We start from the raw sequence: 20,307 nt of genomic DNA on the forward strand, positions 1-20,307 counted from the left end.
AAATATAAGAAACGCCCTTAAAGGTGAAGAAAATATAACTGGACGTGAAAATCAAATTGCAATTACAATATATGGTATGTACTCCCGTACATAAAAGTTGTGATCGAGTCGTTAACGTAGCCTCAATAAATAAATAAATAAACCGTTATAGTACTTGATACTTTCACTCAGAAATAATAAATGGCATGCCTACACTCGCAAATAGTTTTTGTTATTCCCAGTTTTGGACAGCAATATTATTATTGTTGTTGTTATTATTATTATTATTATTATTATTATTATTAGCAGCAGCAGCAGTAATAAAACAACCGGATGTTGTCCATGCGGCACTTAATGTCACACTTCTTGACATCAGTGAGGATACATTTTACGTTTTAAAATATTTTAATCAATTAATTGATATTGACATAGGCCTACTCTTACTCTGATAACGTCACTAAAATTAACAAAGAAAATGAAACAAAATGAGTGACCTAGATATTTCCACAATTAAGTCAATAATTTTGAAATATATATATCCGTGAAGGTATGTGCGTGAAGGGACACAATTTAACTTATATTGATACACTAAGTTAATATAAATTCAACTTATATTTTTCCCTCCACGCTAGCATATCGGTTGATACAGATGCTACCCAGGTCGTGAGCTTTATCTCGGTTTTGTTTCAATTCTTTATTTCGTAACAAGCCCTGTAAGAAAATCGTCGTTTCAAATATGAATATGTTTATCAATTTTTATTTTTGGTAAAAAAAATGTATAATAAAAAAAGCTTTAGGTTAGCAAAGATGTACAATTAAACTACTGACAACAAAATGAATTGTGGTGGATAGGGGTGGGGAGCTGTCTGTACAATGTCTTTGATTTGAGGAAATAATCTTGTTACCTGAAATGCAAAATAAAGAGCCAAAGTTTAATTCTTGAAGCTCAACAACACTATTGGTTGTTGGCGTTTCCCAGTTGCTGTAGGCCAAGGATTTTATTGGCCAGACTGGAGTTGAATTGCAGAGACTGCAGTTTCTGGTGCTCCTGCTGTAGACTGAGGAGATGTGGAGACGCCAGCGGGTGGAGCACCGTTGTTGACAAGAATGAGGAGTCGGGGACCACGGCGGCGCAGCGTGTCGTACCGAGGGAATCGTATCCTGGAGATTGTGACGGGAGAAAAGCCTTAACGGCGGCATGCTGGGTCCTGGTGAAAAGGGTTGACAGCGCCGGCAGGATGCTGCTGACAGGTGGGATGGTGGGCGCACAGGGTGAGCCTGAACGATAGTCAATGCCCATGTGGTATAACTCCAATCCGGGAAGGGGTAGGCACGTCGCCCCGAGGCCGTACGCACCGTAGGTAAAGCTGGGCATCCCGCGAGGCTCGAGCGGAGCTTCCTTCAGCGCACTAAATCTGAAGTGTTGCCGTTTGAAACGCTTCCTTCTCCGCAGAAAGCTGCCGTTTTCAAACATGTCAGACGACATGGGGTCCAACGTCCAGTAATTTCCCTTCCCTGGGTTACCGGGTTCTCGGGGCATTTTGATGAAGCAGTCGTTCAAAGACAGGTTGTGTCTGATGGAATTCTGCCAGGCGGGAAATTTCTCCCTATAGTAGGTGAAGCGGTGGCTGATAAAGTCGCATATCTCGCTGAGAGTGAGGCGCTTCTTCGGGCTCTGGAGAATGGCCATTGTTATTAGAGCAATGTAGGAGTAGGGTGGCTTTACGGAAGCAGCGCTCTTCCCTGCAGCAGGACTGCATTTTTGCGGAGTATTATTACCATTTCTATCTACGTCCTGTAGTTTTGGAGACGAGGATGCGTTTACTTCGTGCCCTGATTTCCCCGACGCCGGGGAAGTTAGAAAGTTTTCCTTTCTAGAGTCCTTGTTAACATCTCCCACCACATCGATGTCGGGCTCTTCCATTAGTTCTGTGTCCAAAGTCATAATCCACACACAGATCCGATGCCACCTGCGCCAACTGGCAGGATAAGCGGCACAGATCTGAAACGCGCGGAGGGTCACACGCTACACGCTTTTTCGCTTTCCATTCACAAAACAAACAAAAAAATAAAAAAAATTAATCAGCTGCGCAAAGAATGTAAGCTCCCCCACGCGCCACGAAAGTCATTAGGAATGTATCGTTATATCCTTACAAAGAAGCGTAGACGCAGTATTCCAAGAAGGAAGAAAAACAGCTTGAGCAATTTTTATGATTATTTATGGATTTGTTTTGTTGAGGGGAAAACTTTAAAAAGCTAATAAGACGACGTTCTCCAAATGCAGCACCTCTCCAAGTTTTTGGTTGTAACTGTAACTAGTGGATCAGGTGACTGTGATGTCATGGTGCAGTTCGCAGCTTCTTAGAAGTAGCCCACTGCAGCCACTATCCAATCAAATTCGCGTAAAGAACGCCAAAACCGTCTCCTCCCTGAGAGGTTCTGGCAAATCAGTCCAAAAATAACACACCTTACAGTGTGGTCTCGTTTATCCTTAAACTGTGTGATAATGACAATGATCCATTCATTGCTTATTTTTAATCATTCTGCTCTTAACAGCATCATATGGCTTACATTTCAGACTAGTTATTATCTCGCTTCTCTCGCGCATGCAGTTATATAGGTCCAGTACTGGATCAGTACTGGGATGAAATTAGACATTGAAGCCAGTTGTGATATCGACTACTGTCGATATACAATCAGATGGTAACCGCAACCGGATACACTGTCATTTTGTCGCAGCTAAGCCTAGACTAAACACATTTTTGTAAGTATGTTTATACATTTTGCGTAGGTTAGTCTACGCTTCCTGTATTCGCAAAATAGACATATTTGAAACATTGAGATAAGCCTTATTATTACATTTCGTTCGGCCAGTTTTTAATCATATATACATAATGTGATTTTAAGACCCAAACCTCCGGGGAAAATGTTAACTATTGAATATTCAATTCACATTCAATATTTTCCGTAGCCATCTATACTCTAGATGCCGTGTATTGCCCATGCAACGTCTTTAAGAACGGAGGAAAAGTAACATGTTGTCTTTTGTTTAAAACGATCGGTTTAATTTATCCATTTGACTATCTAAAATTATATTTGCAATAATTCATATTTTAATTTTTAAATTTCATTGTGTCAAATAGGCTACACAGCGCAGAATTTTAAAAAAAACTCAGCTCCCACAAAAATGTGCATTCAATTTAATGTAGAATTTGCGTGGATTTAAAATGTCTATATCCTATGAAAATACACTATTCTACCGTACTAGCTGCTTATAAACGACCAACTTATAATGAAATACTTTTTTAAATATTTCAAAGAATCCTGTTTTTTGTTTTTTTTAAATGTGACAGTTTCATTACCTCACACAGATATTTCGTTAATTTCTGTTCATAGTTTATAAATAAAACCAGAGTAAATATAGCTGAAAAGTTCATGCCAGACCGCCTAATTGTTACGGAGTGATCCTGCTCCCCGAGAGACGGCGTGGCTCATGCGGATTTTATATAAAGCGCATCCTTCCCCCGCCCCCAAACTTCTTAGAATGTTCTTGAATAAGAGGATTTTAGTGTTCCTGCTCCTGTTGTATTTTCCCGAATTTATGAAGGCGGTACATGGGCCCGCTCGTAAATTCCAACTGTTACCAGTAGGCTATCAGTAGCCCAGGCCTACACGTTAAAAGTCTTTATCTGCTGCGGCTCGGTACACTTTTTTTTGCAGAGACACGAGCCTGGGATCACCCACGTTGTTGTTAGACTGAGGTATCAACTCTAACGAGAAAGCGATGGTCAAAAAAATAAAAAAAAATAAAAATACTTTGATGCCCATCCGCTTTACGATGCATTCCTGTTTCAGATACTGTATATATGAGGATACATAGCACTAATAAAATAACCTAATCAGATGAAAATAAACGAACCGCGTTTCAAAATAATAATAAAAGATTAATAGGCTAAACACAGACCTATCCTAGCTATTGTTAATTAGGTTGGCGTAATTTCCTAGGACTTTGCATTAATATTACATTTTTCTCTATTGAAATAACAGCTTAGAACATACATAATTATAAGATAAGCAGATAACTACTTAAGATCAAAATGAACAATGTTTCCTTTTAACGATTGCAATGCTGAAAGTGTTAGAAAGGCCGTAAAGTTTTAAGCCGGAGGCTTATGTGTTATTCGACACAACTTCGGGCAAAAAATATACCTTGATTTTATTTGGATAAAATACGAAATAAAATAATTTCCTTGTAGAGAATGAGTCCGCTAAATAACACTGAAAGCATCCCACGGGCTGAGGGTGCAGTTTACTGCTGTATTGAAAGAAACTGTTGTACCAAATAGCCAGTGTATTTCGCCATAAACACTGAACATGGAGCTTGGGCGGCGCTGCACCCGTTCCTGGAGATTTTTTTAAAAGTATTTTTATTTTCTTATTTATTTATTTATTTAGTTAGTTAGTCTTTGTTTAAATCTATATTTGACAGCAACATGGAAACACACAAACGAACGAATTCCATTGACTGAAGTTCCCATCCTGAACGAAGGGATATGCTCAAAGGACCGAAAGGAGGAAATGGGATGAGAAAGACCGCATTATTCATTTTAACCAGAGCCCAGGGTTGTTTGTGTTAAGTGATTGAGCTCTTCGTTGGGGATTCCCACATTTCCTGCCTATAATCGCGTCGATACCCCAAGGCAGGGCGGACGGCAGGGGTGGTGTGGGTGGGCTGCGGCGCAGGCAACGCCGCAGATGATTTCCCATGTGTATCACGCACGTCTTCTGAATGAAAACAGCCCCACCGGGCGAGAAAATAGAGAAGTTGCATGGTTTCAATATCAAAATGGACAATACTGGAATTCAATTCAATGAGATTGTCCGGCGTGTTGCTGGCGAGGAATTCCTGTTGTTTTGTTTTTCGTTGCAATAAAAGACAGCCGTATTTCTTTTAATATATTAATATTTTTTCATGTATTATTATTTCTTGTTTTCGTTCCCAAGAGTTCATTAGCAACAACAGAGCAACCAACATAAAGGAAGCATCTCCTCAGAATGGATAAATGCGAAAGAAATACTCATCTAGAAAGGATGACTAATATTATAAATAATTGCTATTTTTTTATTTAAATTTCTCAGCAGAAATATTAATAGCACTTTTTTTTAGTTTTAACAAACTATAAATAATGTAGCTATCGAACAAAAAAAGATTTTATAGGCAATATTACTGGGTGAAACAAAAGGATATATCACGAGGAGGAAACTTCGCCACTGTGTGGCTGAAACATGTATTACAGACAAATATCAGTTCTTCAACAATGGCATTGCATTCTGTTGTAGGGAAGTTGCACAGACCAGAAGCGCCAGACGTGCAAATTGAATTCAAATAGGTCTCACAGGGACACAGGTATGCATCCCAACACCCCCCCCCCCCCCCCCCCCCCCCCCCCCCGTGAGAAATCTGTATTTATGTTAGATTTCAGTTGTTGGATTGAGTAAGCATGCCTTAAATAAGATTTTCAAGGTTGAATTTAATTCAGACCAGAACAGCAGAACTCTGGCTACAGCAGTCAGCAAAAAACAAAAAAACAAAGACATACAAATGAAAACAATAAAGGCAAAGAACAAACAGTGCAGCAGTTAATGCCTTGTGTTTGTCTCCAAGCACAAAGAAAAAAGAACCACAATAACAAACTACATAAGAAATAACATCTAAACACACATCTTTCTTAACAAATTAATATCAATATAGGATATACATAAGCGGCCTGAGGCCTAGCATTAGAAGCTCAAAACAACTCACCACGCATATGGAAAATGCGTACAGGCTTACATGGAAAACAGTATCCGAGCATAATAACCAACTGGACAAATATTGTTTAGACTGCCCCATCGCACAAGTCCTTTCTTTTTTTTTTAAAGTGCAACTCCTGCGGTAGTCAACGGAACACGCAAGCCGACCAGCACTTGCAATGCTGAAGGTCACTCGCCAGAACAAGAAACTGAAATAATAAAGGTGAAGATCACACCGGCGCAGAGCTGGCTTGCTCCTTTTCACCAGCCAGTGAGCTTGCGCTGAGAAGTCACCAGCCTCAGCGCGTCCCCACACCGGAAGCACTTTGAGTCTGTGTTCCCCTCCTTCCTGGGGATATGCCAACACTGGAAACACCTGACCCGGTACTTCTTATACCTGTGAACGGGCGAAGAGAGCAGGGTGGCAGGTCATGACCATGCCACAAAGACACCAGCCAGCATTAATCATTAATCAATCAGTCTCATTAGAAAAATTACTACACAAAAAGGTCTTTTTTAAACATTTAAAAAATCTATATTAACAGGATATATGTAATTCAGACCAATATGAGGAAAATAAGCCTGTTTAGTGCATCATAATTTACACAGGGTAACACACCCTAGGACATAACATCTTATTTTCTAGAAATATGCTTAAGGTCCATAATCAGGAGCCTCCAATGCATGTCTGTTGCCAGTGAACGCATGTCATACAAATAAAGCTGCCCAGGCAGGCTGAATATGTGAATATTCAGACTGTGAATATGTGGAGAGCAAATCACTTTAAAGTGCATCACAACTTTAAAAATGCACAACCATATTCATTTCATAAAGAGTCAGACACACTTAGATGACCTCTCTCCAGAGCTGATGCGATTGCAATATAACTTGCCTAAATAATTCACATTAATAGTTAAATACCTAAATGTGTTACTTACATACAAGAACAAAGTGCATCACAGCACATTAAATCTAGCTTCCATTTCCTAGAAATATTAATCAAGAAAGTACATATTACAATCTTAATAAAAGCCATGAAATCTGACAGGACACACCAGCATTCGGAAGTGCAGAGGTGGACCATACAAATCTGCTGAGCATTTCTGATCGATCAAACATCTGACAATTATCACATTTAACTCCAGGTTATGAATTTAATCCAGATTATTAATTTTTCACAATCACTCACCTAATTCCACAGGCATTACACAGTGGAGTCCCGTCCTCCGCATCTCTCCACAGAGGAGTCTTCCTCGTATCGCAGGAGGCGCACTTCTTATTCTCTGAAAGAGGCAGAAGTGCTGAAAGAAACACTGGCCCACACAAGGAATTAGAAATGTGGAAACAGGGCTCATTACTGCTACTACCTCGTATTTTCCACCCTATTTTCAAGCACGGAAAAATACCACAACTGCAAAAGTTTTAAGTTTGCAGTTTATACGGTACCTTCAGGGTCCTAAAACTAAGGACTGGAATTACACGGTTAAGATTACACCCTATTAGCCTGTGCGTTTACATGTCCTTTCTGACTTTTTTTTCTCTAGAAATTCCTGAAGTGCGTGGCCATCTGACACAACTTATACATCAACAGTATCGAGAGTGTAATCCTTTCGGGTGCTGCTGATGCAGCATTTTTTTTTTACAATGATCTGTGTTCTCAATGCTGAGCCCAGCCGAGAAACGGTCCGAATCTCCTCTCTGCTCCTCAAGCTGTCCGGGGTCACCCCGGTACCCCCGGAGTCCCACTTCACTGGCGGGCCCGCTTGTGCCGAAGGTGAGCGGTACTCACTGGGGAGGCTGGAGGAGTCGCTGTCTTCCTCCGAGCTGCTCGTCTTCAGGGAGCTCGCGAGGGACCGTGACCTGCCACCCCTCACCCTCCTGATGCTCTTCAGCAACTCGGCACTGTGGGTACATGGGCTGTCAATCACTCAATGGCACATCATCATACTGCATAGTTGTGATTAATATGAAATGCTGGGACTCCATTTCGCAGAACAGCACTATTGAATTAGCTCATGGCATATCCTCATCTTAATAATGAGTGCACCGAACACGGAATTTTATTAAATGTGTGCAGCCGAAAGTAGCCGTGCCTTCTTTGGTTCCTAGATGTAGCGGAAGATTATTTCATCTCTTCAAACCAACTGACACCCGCTTGGTCCTTTGAATGAAGCCTTACTCAGATTTACCTTTGTCTGTACGGACAATTACAGAAAAACTATATTCAAACAGTTTGAAATAATTACTTTGCGGATAAGAAAAGTTCATAAAGAAATGGCATATGCATCTTTATGGCAATATAAAAAAATATGTATTATAAAGGTTATTTCCATCAGAGACAGTAGAACCAGAGTTAATCCTTCAGTTTTTTCAAAAAGTAGATTTGTCAAAAAAAAAAGTTCTTGCATATACAGGCATAGACTCTCAGGTGATTCCCTCCTCCAGTAACATCCGCTGACACTCAACTATCAAATTATCCTGATGTCCAAGCACACAGGGGGCCATTCTTCCGTCCGTCACTTAACATAACGATTCACCTGTGTCTCTAGACCTCTGCCAATCAGAGGTCATTATTGTGGTGCCTATTGGGTTCAGGTGGGAGACCCTATGACAGTGGTAGAAAAGTATAAATATTCTGCTCAAGTGTTGTGCATTAGTATTACTTAGTCACAGCCTGTAGGTTCTGGAGGAACCTGTAGGTTCAGAAGTTACCTGTAGTTTGAGGTTATGAGCAGACGGCACTGGTCTCTGTTGTCACTGAGCTCTGTGCGCATGCGGAAGGTCACGCCCTTGAAGGTGGGGTCACAGAGGTCGGCGCTTCGAGTCGGGTGGCTCTGTTTCCTGGGCTTCCTGGCTTGCCATCGCGCGTCAGAGGCGGGACGATTGGCCTTGAGCTTCAGTTGCTCTTCATCCACATTTTCCACACAGCTTTCATGAAGCTCAGACCGACGGGTTACTAACCTCTCCTGGGGCTCTGGGTGCTGTGCCGCAGGTTGACAGTTTGAATTGTTTGACACGGATCGGGGACCACTCTGAGGTTGGACATCTTGAGGAGGGTCAACAAAGGGAATCGCGTTTGAGTTGCTGTCCGCATTCACACCTCGGTCTGAAACTCGGCTGGCTCGATGAGTAGGGGTGCGAAAGGCACTGGGTGAACGTACCAATGCATCAGCATTAGCCGAGAAACTGGACTCAGGCTGTTGAATTTCCTGATGGATGACGGATCCAAGTAAGTTCAGGCCTGGTTCCAGCTGAGGTGCACAATGAGTGCCACATAAACCTTGTCCTTTTCCATCCGGGTTTGACAACATTGGTATTTCCCTTCTTCCATGTAGATGCCAATCCTCATTTCCTTTGCTTACAGAAGGACTTCTGAAACAGTGTGTGCCACCTGACTCTGAGCCTGCAATTTGAAATGAACCACTAGCCAGGTCACCTCGACCATGTGCATGTATAGCACTGTCACATCTATCTGTAATTGAAGTGAGCTGTGCCTGAACAAGAATATCTTCTGCTTTATTTTCTCTGGAAGAGGAGCCCAAAGCTTCAGCAAACCTCCCTGCGCGATTATCCGGTGGGACAGCAGGGCTGGGGTCACCCTCCTTAAAACATGACGCCCCCCTGCCGTGTCTGGATTTTGACTCCCCAGTGGCAGACGGCGTGCCCTCATAAACCTCGTCTTCCTCCCCGTCCTCCGGATGAAGAAGCCTCTCACACTGCAGGTTGATCAGACTCATGACCTCCCACGGGCTGCTGCCTGGCGGAGTTGGCAGGAGGGAGAAGGAGCCTTTGAAGCTGCGCCGGGGATCTGTGTAATTATCGCCGCGGTGACCGAAGTACCTGGCCGAGGCAGAGCCTGATGGAGAAGGGCATAGCTTGTGCTGTTCACTCCCTTCCCCAGACCAAATCCCATCCATAACCATGGAATTGGGGCTGTCCAGTCTGGCTTCAGGCAATGCAAGCTTGGTGGCTTCCTGGAGGAGGTATAAAATGGCGGACTGGGGCACCGGAGGGTCCTTGACATAAAGCTCCTCTCTGTTCCCCTGGGTGAGGGCCACTGGGATTCCTGAGCCTACGCTCATTTTTTTCCGCACCTGTTCAATTGCAATGGAAATAAAATTAACTTGGTTTCCCTTCTTATTCTTCAGGTGCTTCTGGCATCCCACAGTAACTTATTCTAAGTAAGTTATACAAGTATAGGACACGATTATATAAAATAAAAGTACAACAAAATTATGGAACTTTCTGATGTATAGGTACACTATTTCGTATATTTAAATCTCTGGTAGGGTAACTACGGTAGTGTCGGACGAAACAAACGACAATCCCAAATATTTACCATATATGAAGACCTAGCCTGTATGTGAAATACGAGGGATAGTGTAGGCTACTTCGGTCGGCTAAACTACTTTCATTTTTATTTGTCTGAGCGTAAGGAAAACCATCATATCTCTGACAACTACAAATACATAGTTACATGTGTAACTCAGACATTTATGGTTACAAAGTATAAATGATAAGTAAAATATAACTAGTCAATGACACACAGTTGAAAACAAGATACAAACCCGCTTCGTTGTATCGAATATCTCCGGAAAAAATGTAACAATTCCTTTCCACGGCGGAATGTGTCACTGTGATCACCAACAAATCTCGAGCTCCGCCACAGACAGAGAGCGCGTGGACGTGTATGTCTCGAGGCGTTGACCTGCCAGCGGATCTCAACATCCAACAACACATGATGCAGGGAAGTCTTACAGCTTCATGGTCAAATTTTGGAACGTTATTTTTAACACACTTAATGCGAGTCCGATACTTTAATAACATAATTACAATAGGCCAGGAGAGTATAGTTTTTTTTCTCATGCTGAAATTCATATTTACCCTCCCCATTATGTCATAATCCATCCCCGGTATTTTAAGGTGTAGCCTCTGAGTGTCCTGGCCGTATGCTACCTCTAGTCAGCAAACGGACAGCCAACCAATGACAAATGGTATTAGCCACGTGGCTAGCGAGTTACAGAACACAGCTGTCTAACACCTAGTTATAGGCCTAATCCTAGCAGATTTAAGATAACGTTGCCAGCCAACTCTCGTACAAGTGCTCCCTGGGTCTGATCACAAAATAGCGTCCCCCACCTTTCACCTGACTAATGCGCAGCCAAAAAGCGCGCAACTTGAAATCAGCTTGTTAACATCGCTGCTGTTGTTTTGGGTGGATAGAGATAACAAAGCCTGTCGGTTGTATTTTGTCATTTTTTACATGGATGTCCGTATTTCTAGGAAATGGCAACCTAATGTAATCATTTCCCAGTTAATCGGAGTGATCACTTCCACGCTGTCCCAGCTAGAACACTGGTGAGTACAGATTCTGTGGTTAACATTATGCTTGTGCAAAGTTTATATATTATTGAACTGTCGAATAACAGAAAATGTGTTTCTGATTTGCAACAATCGCGTATCACGTTGATTATGCGATTTATTGAGTTCGTGAAAAATAAGACGAAAAATATCTAGGCTAGATTATCTGGGTTATTTCAAACGTTATTTTTCCTGGTGATTTTATTATTGGGCAACCAGGCTATGTAGATCACAAAATGTAACATTCAATGAAGGCAGTGTAGTCTACTTACCACCAGATCGTAGTTGGCCACTTTTCAACGAGGGTGATCAACTAAAGTTTGTGATGCAAGTGTACAAAAAGCAAATGTACAGGTAAGTGTTACAACATTAAGCAGAATTGGCTAATTCAACGGTCAACAGGTGTCCCAAATTGTAGTTAACAATCTGTGTATGACGTAGGGGAAACGCGCGGAAATGCACAGCATAAAACTTTCAATCGAAGTCGTTCCCAAACTTTTTGCAATAGCAGTCGTCTTAATTGGTTGCTGGAGTCCTCACTAAAATGAAACTTCTAGGTTTCTAAAGATGCACCATGCCGATTAATTGTATGCTACTGATGATTCGCTGTTCATAATGCAGCCTTGCATTTCCGTTTAAATCGGTTTTATTGACTTCGTTTAGCACTGATGCTAAAGAAGGTTCAAGGACTTTGCAAATAGCCAGGTTAGTCTGCAAAAGTTCCCTCCACTTTTTTTTTTTTTTTGCTTCATGTTATAGGCCTACTATAGGTAATTACACTTACATCGAATTAAAGCTTTTGTGAACTAGACTGAGTTTTGTATGCATTTAGCTTTTCGTGGAGAAAATCAACCCACTATTTCGGGAATAACGAGATTCCAACCAGTCACAAAAGGTCTCATTAGTTTTCCGTGAAAAAAGGGCAACTACTTCTCGACCGGGTTTTCCTTACTCGCGAAAACAAGTTGCAAGTTATGGGTGTCTTTAGCCTAAGCCTATTCCTTTCATTATCAAACTCGTGAGCATTTACTGTAGCACTGTCGTGACGACCTCATGGATACAACTTTGATTAAAGAAGTCGTTTAAGATTTCCAACAATTTTATTTCTTAAATGCACCAAGGTGTGAATATGGCATTTGCGTACATAATGCATTGACATTTGTGCATTATGGTTGATACAGTACATTTAAGTGAAGCCTGTGTATAGGCAAATCAGTTCGGCATCAATCCAGGTAACCGTGTATAACCATTCTCAACAACCAACGCAATTTAAAATAGCTATGGACATTCCTTTCGAAGGAAAAAGTAATACTAATGCAATCCAAAGGTGGATTCACTTGAAATTCCTTGACGTACTAATACTGGATCACAGTGTCTTTGAAGCTGTGCGTGCTGGGGTGATTAGTTACAGCCAGTAGAGGAGTTGGATATCCAAGAGTGAGAAGATGGTCCCAAGTTTGAAGTTGCTTGACTTATGTGCCTTTTTAACCTTTGGGGGTAGCAGCATCCAGTCCAGCCCCCACTGGATTCAATGGCTTTCTGAAGTCCAGCTCGTAATAAAATTGAATTCCAATTTTACAAAAGAAGTAATGCCCTTTGCACATCACCTGTGAGCTGTGATATTCGTGCCATAGGACAGTGGTTCCCAACCTCAGTCCTGGAGTTACCCCCTGTGTATGCTGGTTTTCGTTCCAACCACAATTGCAATGCCAGAATTTGAACAAGTTCATTTTTCTTAATTAGGTGCTTTTCATGTTTAGAGGGATCATTAAGCCACATGTCAGAAATAGCCATGAACAATAAAGTTCCCATGTTCATGTTGTGCTTTATTGCAACCAATTACATAGAAGAGGTAACACACTTTTTGGACCAATTGAAAGACTGAGATTAATCAATAGACCCCTGAACATATAGCAAAACATGTTTAACTTCCTGAAATTTATTGATACAATGCAGGTTTGGCTTGTTATCATTTGCTTTGTCTTAATTCTTCATCATCTTCCAGATGGCTAGTTTTAGTGGCCAGGTGTCCACACTTTGCCCAATTAGAAGTCTATTGACTCACCTCAGTCTTTAATTTGATCTGTTAAAAATAATTTACCCTTTAATGTAATTGTTTGCAATGTAGCACAAGAAGCACAGTATGGACATGGGAATTTTATTCTTCATGGAATGCTCAGCTATTTATGACATAATGTGGTAGAAGACGGTAAAAAAACCCTCTAAACACGAAGAGCACATAATTAAGAAAAATTAACAACTTGTTATAATTCTGGAATTACATTTGTGCTTGGAACCCAAACCAGTATACACAGGGGTACTCCAGGGCCGAGGTTGGGATCCACTGCCATAGGACACACAAGGCCTCCCCTTTCCACATCATAACCAGTCAGAGAATTGACCGTGTTTAGGCTAACAACCTTAAAGGCTTCCCTTCTGCCCTCACGACATTGTAAAAGTAGTAATGGCAAAGATTTACTCCTGTCTTGAAGGTGAGCTCTGCAGCTTCTCTACTATAAGTGTAGGAGGGCTGCAGCACCTAGAACTAGACTAAATAAAAATAAAAACTGACAATCCTCAGATCTAGTGTTTGAAAGCAGCAAGAAATGTCAAGTTGATATGTTGCTGAGGCTGCAATTAAGACAGGAGCTCAGCTCATACACTAAGACACAGTATTGCAATGTGACCATGTTTGCATGCAGGAGATATTCTAAAATCCAGCTGCACTTTGAAAATAAATTCAATTTATATTCCCAATTCGCCGTTTAATGCCAGCATACTTCATAACTGCTATTTACTGGACTATTTTGGAATTAATGGCAATGTAAAAATGTTTCTCTGGTATGGGGAGCAGTTACAGAAATGCATTGAATTTAAAATTTCAGTCTTGTACAAAATCTGCCCATCTCTTCAAAGAGCTTGAAATCTATCACTAGCATTGCATGCATCACAAAACATTATCTGTGATGGACATGCATACTAATCTCTATATGCCAAGAATCCCAAATTTTTAAATAAACAGCATCTTATGAAATAAGTATTCCTATATTTAGACATATCATGATTAGAAATCTGATTTATTTTATCCCCAATATAACCTTAAATCTTTGGAAATTCAAGTAGAACAATGTATCTGGAATATTATAAATATGTAAACATGGTCAGTGTTCATTTTGTGCGTATGGTGCTTGGCTGTAACATGGAATGTTCCATTTAAGGAAACTAGATTGCTCACTGAAAAATGTATCCAAGGCAGTGGATATGGTTGGACGTACCAAGTATTTATGAGTCTCGGAGCAAAGTGCAAAGATTTTACTTGGTATGTCTGAGCTTCATTACTTCAGTTTAGTTGGGTTTAATTTTGAAATGCCGTTTGCCAGATAACTTTAGTCCAATTTAGGTTGCAAAAATATATTTTCTTTGCCGATTTCCCTTTTTAATTTTTCATGTTCCACCTATTTAAAGAGTTAAACGTTTATCTCCGTAATTCAGATTCAAGCACATGATAGCAGTGCTACACTTCAGAACCAAGCCTTGCCAGCAGTCCAGCTCCTTAATTCCAGACTTCTGTATGGCAACGGGTACATTTTTCAGCAAGCAACCATTAATGACCTTTAATGATCACCTCTTCAAAACAGGAACTATGTAGCGTTGCCCTGCCTCAGACATGAAAAACAGATGTATACCCAAGGTAAACTTCAGGAATGTATAACCCAAGTTTTCCCCTTGTCGGCTCTACAGCAGCCGCCAGTGAGGGTCTGTGTCCCCCCTGGAAGATGCAGGACCTTCGTGCTCCAGAACACCGTACTCCCCATCTTCCGCACCCAAATTTCAGACGCCGCCGCCGCCGCTCCCTTTCGGCATCCCCTCCTCAGTGCGGCGCGGGCACGTGGCCGTCCACGTAGAAATTTCGGGTGATCTTGGGAAGAGTCACCTCAAGGCCGTCCATCTCGCGGGTCAGAATGATCTGACAGCCCAGCCGAGAGTTCTCCTGCAGCATGGGGGCCATGTCCAGCATGTCGTCCTCCCTGTGAATCCGGTAATTTTTCATAAGCATTACGGCAACAGTGAACAGCACGCAGCGGATGGCGTCCTGTCATGCATTAGCAGAACCTTTCATGGTGCTCTTTAATTGCTATAGTAGTTTTCCTACAATTGTGTATGTACAAAGTCAGTGTAACTGTCATACCGTTCAAATATAAATTGAGACTGGCAGGGGACAAAGGTGTGGCAGAAAAAAAAGACCAAGTTGAAGTAGCTAAGGGTCACTTCTTTAACCATACAATACGATACGAATGACCACACGCCCATTACCTTTCCAGCGGTTCAGGCAGCTTATCAAGGTAATCTTGATGCACATATACGTGGCACGTGGAGCAGGCTAGTGAGGCTTCACAGGCTCCTGAGCAGGGAGAGACATTTTACACACGTAAAATTGTTTTTGTAAAATTCTTCATCTTTAGCACAAACAAGACCCCTCCGCAGACTGCAGGACCTGTTTTGTCCCGACTCTCAAAAACCAGTGAAATGGAAAACGTGGACATACTTGCGTAAAATCTATACAATGAGCTGTCAGAATTGAGCGATGGTAAAACTGCAGTGATTCAAACGGTAGCGGTGTTTCCCCCCGTAAGACGGTCAGTTCTCACCTTCTAACTCAATTCCATGCTTGTGAGCCAAGTACAGTATGTTGTCTCCGACTCTGGCCTTAACTGGGATTCGCTTTCCCGATCGGTCTGTATACACCACGTTCACCCTAGAAGCGTGCCAGACAAAATACACTATAAATCCCTGGGAAACGTCTCATATTACGCAATTACAGTAATGAAGAAGTAACTCACACATCAGCTTCGTCCTCTTCATCTATCCTCTCGCTTTTGCTGTGATACAAACCTAGAGACAGTCGGCGAAAAACACTTGAAGACCCAACTAACAAGTCAGCAATCCCCTTTCTTCACTAATACGTAACCGCAGTTTCTCATCGGATTCATTTTGTCGCGAGCGCTGTCTTTTCCCATAAGACTGCATCTTACACAACCATCTACGTATGTTTTATAACGACCTTACACAACACTGAAATTTCACATTGCTATAAAATGATTTTCATTTAAATTCACTGGTAGGAGGTACTTGCCATTCGGGCATTGTATCAGAGCGGCATTGCAGAATATGACAAGTGATATTTTCCATCTTTTTTGCGTATTTAGTAACTGCTACAGTTTCTTTCGCAATTGCCAAGTATCGTATGCTTTAAAACACTCACCGTTGGACGTATGAATGCTCCTGCTCATTGTCCAAGAACGGATATTTGTACGCATCTTTAGTGACTCCGTGAGACCGTACCTACATCTTGTTAAAATGTGGATTTTGCAAAGATTACACCTTGGGTTAACTCGACAAAGCGACAAAGTCAGTCCCATGCTTGTCCTGAGTACAGCGGAGGCCGCCATGACAGTGTTTTGATCACGTGGTGGCGAAAAAAATAGCAAAAACCCAATCAGAGACACTGTAGTTACCTCATCAAGTACGGTGTTATCAAATAGTAGGCAAATACTCCGTTTTTGGTTTATCCAACCTCGACTACCCTGTTTGGACATGCAGAGGCTAATGTGCTGCATACTATCTTGTTTCTTCTCGAACTTTACCAATGATATTCGGAAGATATTCGGGAAATGCGATTCGCGGACAGAGACCATGGAAAGCTGCGGTAATTTGTTGAGAAAAATAAAACGCATTTCTGGATACGCCGACAGGTGCATTTATTAAATAGTGCAGGACAAACAGATGCCAATACAGTAGGTCGTCGGCACCGTTCCACGTTCCGAATACAGAGAGAAATATTTGAAAAAATTTTTGGTGACCGATGCAGATAGGTAGTAGTCTCTGCGCACAACTGTAGTGTTCTCGTGTCCAATCTGCGTTAGGCGTCATAATAAAATGTATATTCTTGGTTTTGAAGTTTTCAGGCCAACACAGCCTTAATGACCGCTTTACGTGTACCGTCAGGCAACGTAAAATGGTATTCACCTTTGTGCCAGCAGATGGAGCCATTGAAGTAGAAATGTTTGATTTTAATTAAATGCGCGATTGATTGATATGTCAAAAGTTGGTCGGGACAAAAACCGCCATGCAGACCATCACTGGAGAGGTCAGCACCCCTGCTTTAGTGTCTTCTCAAAACGTCTGCTGCAGGTGGACAGGTAGGTGGCTAAAGAACACGTTCACGGGTCTCTGGATCAGCCAAAGCAGCAGTGGAAGGACTTACAGGTTGCACATCTGCAAATATGTATTTTTTTTTAATGTAGGTGTTGGGTGTGTGCTGTGCCTCTTGATCAGCTCTCTCCTCGGCTTGGAATAGGCTGAGAAGTCCCTCTGATAAGTGTCGATTTCTTAGGGGAGGGAATGAGACTGTCTGAAGGTACGGAGTACACCTGTTCAATGAATCACTCACCATTACCATTAACAACCTGTCTAACATCCATCCCACCTGGAAAACCTCTGCAGTCTCACCATGTCTTTACCCCTCATCCCCCGCTCTCCCTTTCTCACTTTCAGTTATGGCAACGACAAAGGTTCTCATTTTACATTTGGTTGAGCAGTCACAGTGGTAGAGACTGCAGTGTTGGGTGGAACTGATTGAGCAGTCACAGTGGTAGAGACTGGAGTGCTGGGTGGAACTGATTGAGCAGTCACAGTGGTAGAGACTGGAGTTTTGGGTGAGTCTGTTTAATAATAATAATGACTATAATAATAATAATAATCAGAACAATAATAACTTTATTTGTATAACCTTCATACAAGGATTATAACCCAAAGTGCTTCACATAGAAAGAACATACATATGTATAATTTAAGAGACACAGAAAGACAAAAAAAAAAAAAAGACATAATAGAGATGAGGTAAAATAAAATCTAAATAAAATAGGTAAATAATGATAAAATAAGGAGTAATAATAAAAGACCAGGAATGTAAAAACAGGCTTAAAAATGTTACAGTTGTACTAAAACAGGAACAACAGTTTTGGGTGGGTCTGGTTAAGCACTCACAGTGGTAGACTACAGCAGTGGCAGTATTGTAATGTTTTACATCCTAGTGGAAGGTGCAGCAATTACTGTACATATCAGTGATCTGTCAGTTATAATCCCCAAAAGTAGTTGTTTGCTCTTGGCTTTTGATTTCTCAGTCTTGGGGGTAATAATAATCCAATTATCCTTTTTATTTTCCTGACTACTTAAATTCCCCCAAATCCCTGGTTGTAGACCGTGTCTTTAGAAGCCTATTTAACAATAAAAAGCTGTCAGATTGTTTTTGTAGCCTGAAAGTTTCCTCATTTTGAACCCTATACAACAGGTATAGGGTTCTGTGTTATTCTTAGTCAAACTGTGAACTTGCATCACCTAGATTTAGGCTAGTTCAAGTTGTCCAACCTATGTCATCAGTGCAATTTACCCAATGTCTTTTAGATGTGTTTTATTGACAGTTACATTTAACATTTGCCGTCACTTCCATTTAACTCAAATATGTGTAGCGTCCTCCTGTAATATAGCACTGTACAGCTGAATTAATATTTGGTGGATGTCAGTGCAGCACTCTGAAGCTAAACTGATAAATTCAGTTTAAAGCCCTCAGCCAGAAATCGCAAAGCTGTTGCAGTTGTAATTTGAAACCCGCGTTCATAGTTTTCTCACGGTGAACTGGGCCTGACCGCAGGATTTCAGAAGAGCATGGCCGGGATCCCAGCCCATTACACAGAGGAGGGCGGCACGCTCAGTCTGGATGCATTGGCACTCTATGGGGGCCACTGTATCTGACAGAGCCGCTCATTACATGACATTTATTTGGCAGACGCTTTTAGCCAAAGCGACGTAAAATAAGTGCATACCGAAGGTCATTGGAGCAACTACAAAACACAGGTCCGACAAGGCGCAATACTCATTTTGTACAGTTATTCGTTCCCATGAACACATTAAGACCAGTTCACACGGTAAACTTTACTCTGACCTAACCTATGCTAAGACGAACTAGGAGGCACGACAAGCTAGAAACACAAAGATAACGATGCAAGGTACAATAAGTGCTGGACGGAGGTCGCTGGGGCGACATAGCTCAGGAGGTAAGACCGATTGGCTGGCAGTCGGAGGGTTGCTGGTTCAAACCCCGCCCTGGGCATGTCGAAGTGTCCTTGAGCAAGACACCTAACCCCTAACCCCTAACTGCTCTGGCGAATGAGAGGCATCAATTGTAAAGCGCTTTGGATAAAAGCGCTATATAAATGCAGTCCATTTACCATTTAACATGAAAGTGGCAGAGGAGGTACATGTGTAACATGAAAGAGGGGAGTTTACAGTAACTGATAGAAATGATCCCAGATTGGCTGTGGCCGTGCAGAGTGGTGACCGTTAGTTAGTCCAGGTACAGTCTGAAGAGATGAGTCTCTCGTGGAGGAGGGGAACACGGGACCGACCTGTCTGTCTGGAACTGAGCTCACTCAAGTATTGAGAGCTCCAGTGATGTTATGACTGGTCTACTTGAGCCTCTTCTCTGCAGCCTGGAAAAAAGCCCAAAACAGCCTGTGGCTCAGTGCTGACAAGCAGTTCCTGGAAGGATCACCTGGGGCAGGGTGGGGGGGGGTTTGGGAGATAGCAATGGAGATGCGTCTTCCTGAATGGCTCCGTCCAGATTCTCGTGATCTGGATTTGCCTTCTCTTGTGAAAATCGTTTATTCTTGGCCAAGTCTGGACTCGCCCAGGGGTATCAAAAGAGATTATATGTTAAGAATGTGATAAAGAGTGCCTACACTGAAAAGGCTTCGGGTGAGGCCCCAGCAGTACTAATCCTCACAGAAATGGCAGGAATTGATACCTCTACTCATATCCGTAGTGTGCGGGGCACTTACCGTACATTCCCTGGTTCCCTTACGAAAAACCCACTAGCGCTCTTTCAGAGCGGCTTCCCTGTACATTCCCCTCCGTTATGTGTGGATTTAATGAGCCAGTACGCTGAATGAAGAATTCCTCTCGGTCTTAGTTTTCCCCTGAAACTGTATGGAGGCCAGGGCCAGCACGTGACCTTCTGCACTGAGGCTGTTGTGAGAGCCAGCAAGTTAATTTAATAGGTATTACTTCATTACCTAATACCTCCTTATTAGGTAATATTGGGGGGCGGGGGATGAG

General features: G+C 42.0%; 3 protein-coding genes across 4 annotated transcripts; all 3 read right to left on the bottom strand.

The window, feature by feature from the left end:
• Positions 1–695: 695 nt before the first annotated feature.
• On the bottom strand, positions 696–2,418 carry LOC118221408 (forkhead box protein D2-like). The gene has a single exon (XM_035406456.1). The coding sequence runs from the start codon at positions 1,922–1,924 to the stop codon at positions 935–937; it is 990 nt and encodes a 329-aa protein (XP_035262347.1). The 5' UTR covers positions 1,925–2,418; the 3' UTR covers positions 696–934.
• Positions 2,419–5,490: 3,072 nt separating this feature from the next.
• Positions 5,491–12,036, bottom strand: zglp1 (zinc finger GATA like protein 1). Of its 2 annotated transcripts, none has more exons than XM_035398051.1 (5): positions 11,406–12,036; positions 8,485–9,866; positions 7,562–7,674; positions 6,962–7,085; positions 5,491–6,169 (listed from the first exon to the last, which is right to left on the bottom strand). In XM_035398051.1, exons 2-5 carry the CDS (start codon positions 9,852–9,854, stop codon positions 6,034–6,036), a joined length of 1,743 nt encoding a protein of 580 aa, XP_035253942.1. In that variant the 5' UTR covers positions 9,855–9,866; positions 11,406–12,036; the 3' UTR covers positions 5,491–6,033. The 2 variants fall into 2 exon arrangements, with proteins under 2 accessions (XP_035253942.1, XP_035253950.1); XM_035398059.1 differs by having other exon boundaries at positions 6,962–7,055; positions 11,406–12,034.
• A 139-nt stretch (positions 12,037–12,175) lies between these two features.
• fdx2 (ferredoxin 2) lies at positions 12,176–16,615 on the bottom strand. The gene is made up of 5 exons (XM_035398071.1): positions 16,397–16,615; positions 15,975–16,026; positions 15,783–15,889; positions 15,448–15,535; positions 12,176–15,161 (listed from the first exon to the last, which is right to left on the bottom strand). Exons 1-5 carry the CDS (start codon positions 16,581–16,583, stop codon positions 15,005–15,007), a joined length of 591 nt encoding a protein of 196 aa, XP_035253962.1. The 5' UTR covers positions 16,584–16,615; the 3' UTR covers positions 12,176–15,004.
• Positions 16,616–20,307: the final 3,692 nt, after the last annotated feature.

The sequence above is a fragment of the Anguilla anguilla genome, chromosome 2 (genome assembly GCF_013347855.1).
Source record: "Anguilla anguilla isolate fAngAng1 chromosome 2, fAngAng1.pri, whole genome shotgun sequence".
NCBI lineage: Eukaryota > Metazoa > Chordata > Actinopteri > Anguilliformes > Anguillidae > Anguilla > Anguilla anguilla.

What these genes read in the sequence shown, in the direction of transcription:
- LOC118221408 (XM_035406456.1), bottom strand. Translation starts at nt 1,924, where the DNA reads ATGACTTTGGACACAGAACTAATGGAAGAGCCCGACATCGATGTGGTG.
- zglp1 (XM_035398051.1), bottom strand. Translation starts at nt 9,854, where the DNA reads ATGAGCGTAGGCTCAGGAATCCCAGTGGCCCTCACCCAGGGGAACAGA. An exon ending in CTCATAACCTCAAACTACAG is followed by an intron (nt 7,675 to 8,484) that starts GTAACTTCTGAA and finishes ATGTACCCACAG; the next exon opens with TGCCGAGTTGCTGAAGAGCA. An exon ending in TGTAATGCCTGTGGAATTAG is followed by an intron (nt 6,170 to 6,961) that starts GTGAGTGATTGT and finishes GCCCGTTCACAG; the next exon opens with GTATAAGAAGTACCGGGTCA.
- fdx2 (XM_035398071.1), bottom strand. Translation starts at nt 16,583, where the DNA reads ATGGCGGCCTCCGCTGTACTCAGGACAAGCATGGGACTGACTTTGTCG. An exon ending in GAAGAGGACGAAGCTGATGT is followed by an intron (nt 15,890 to 15,974) that starts GTGAGTTACTTC and finishes GCACGCTTCTAG; the next exon opens with GGTGAACGTGGTGTATACAG. An exon ending in CTGCCTGAACCGCTGGAAAG is followed by an intron (nt 15,162 to 15,447) that starts GTAATGGGCGTG and finishes CCGGATTCACAG; the next exon opens with GGAGGACGACATGCTGGACA.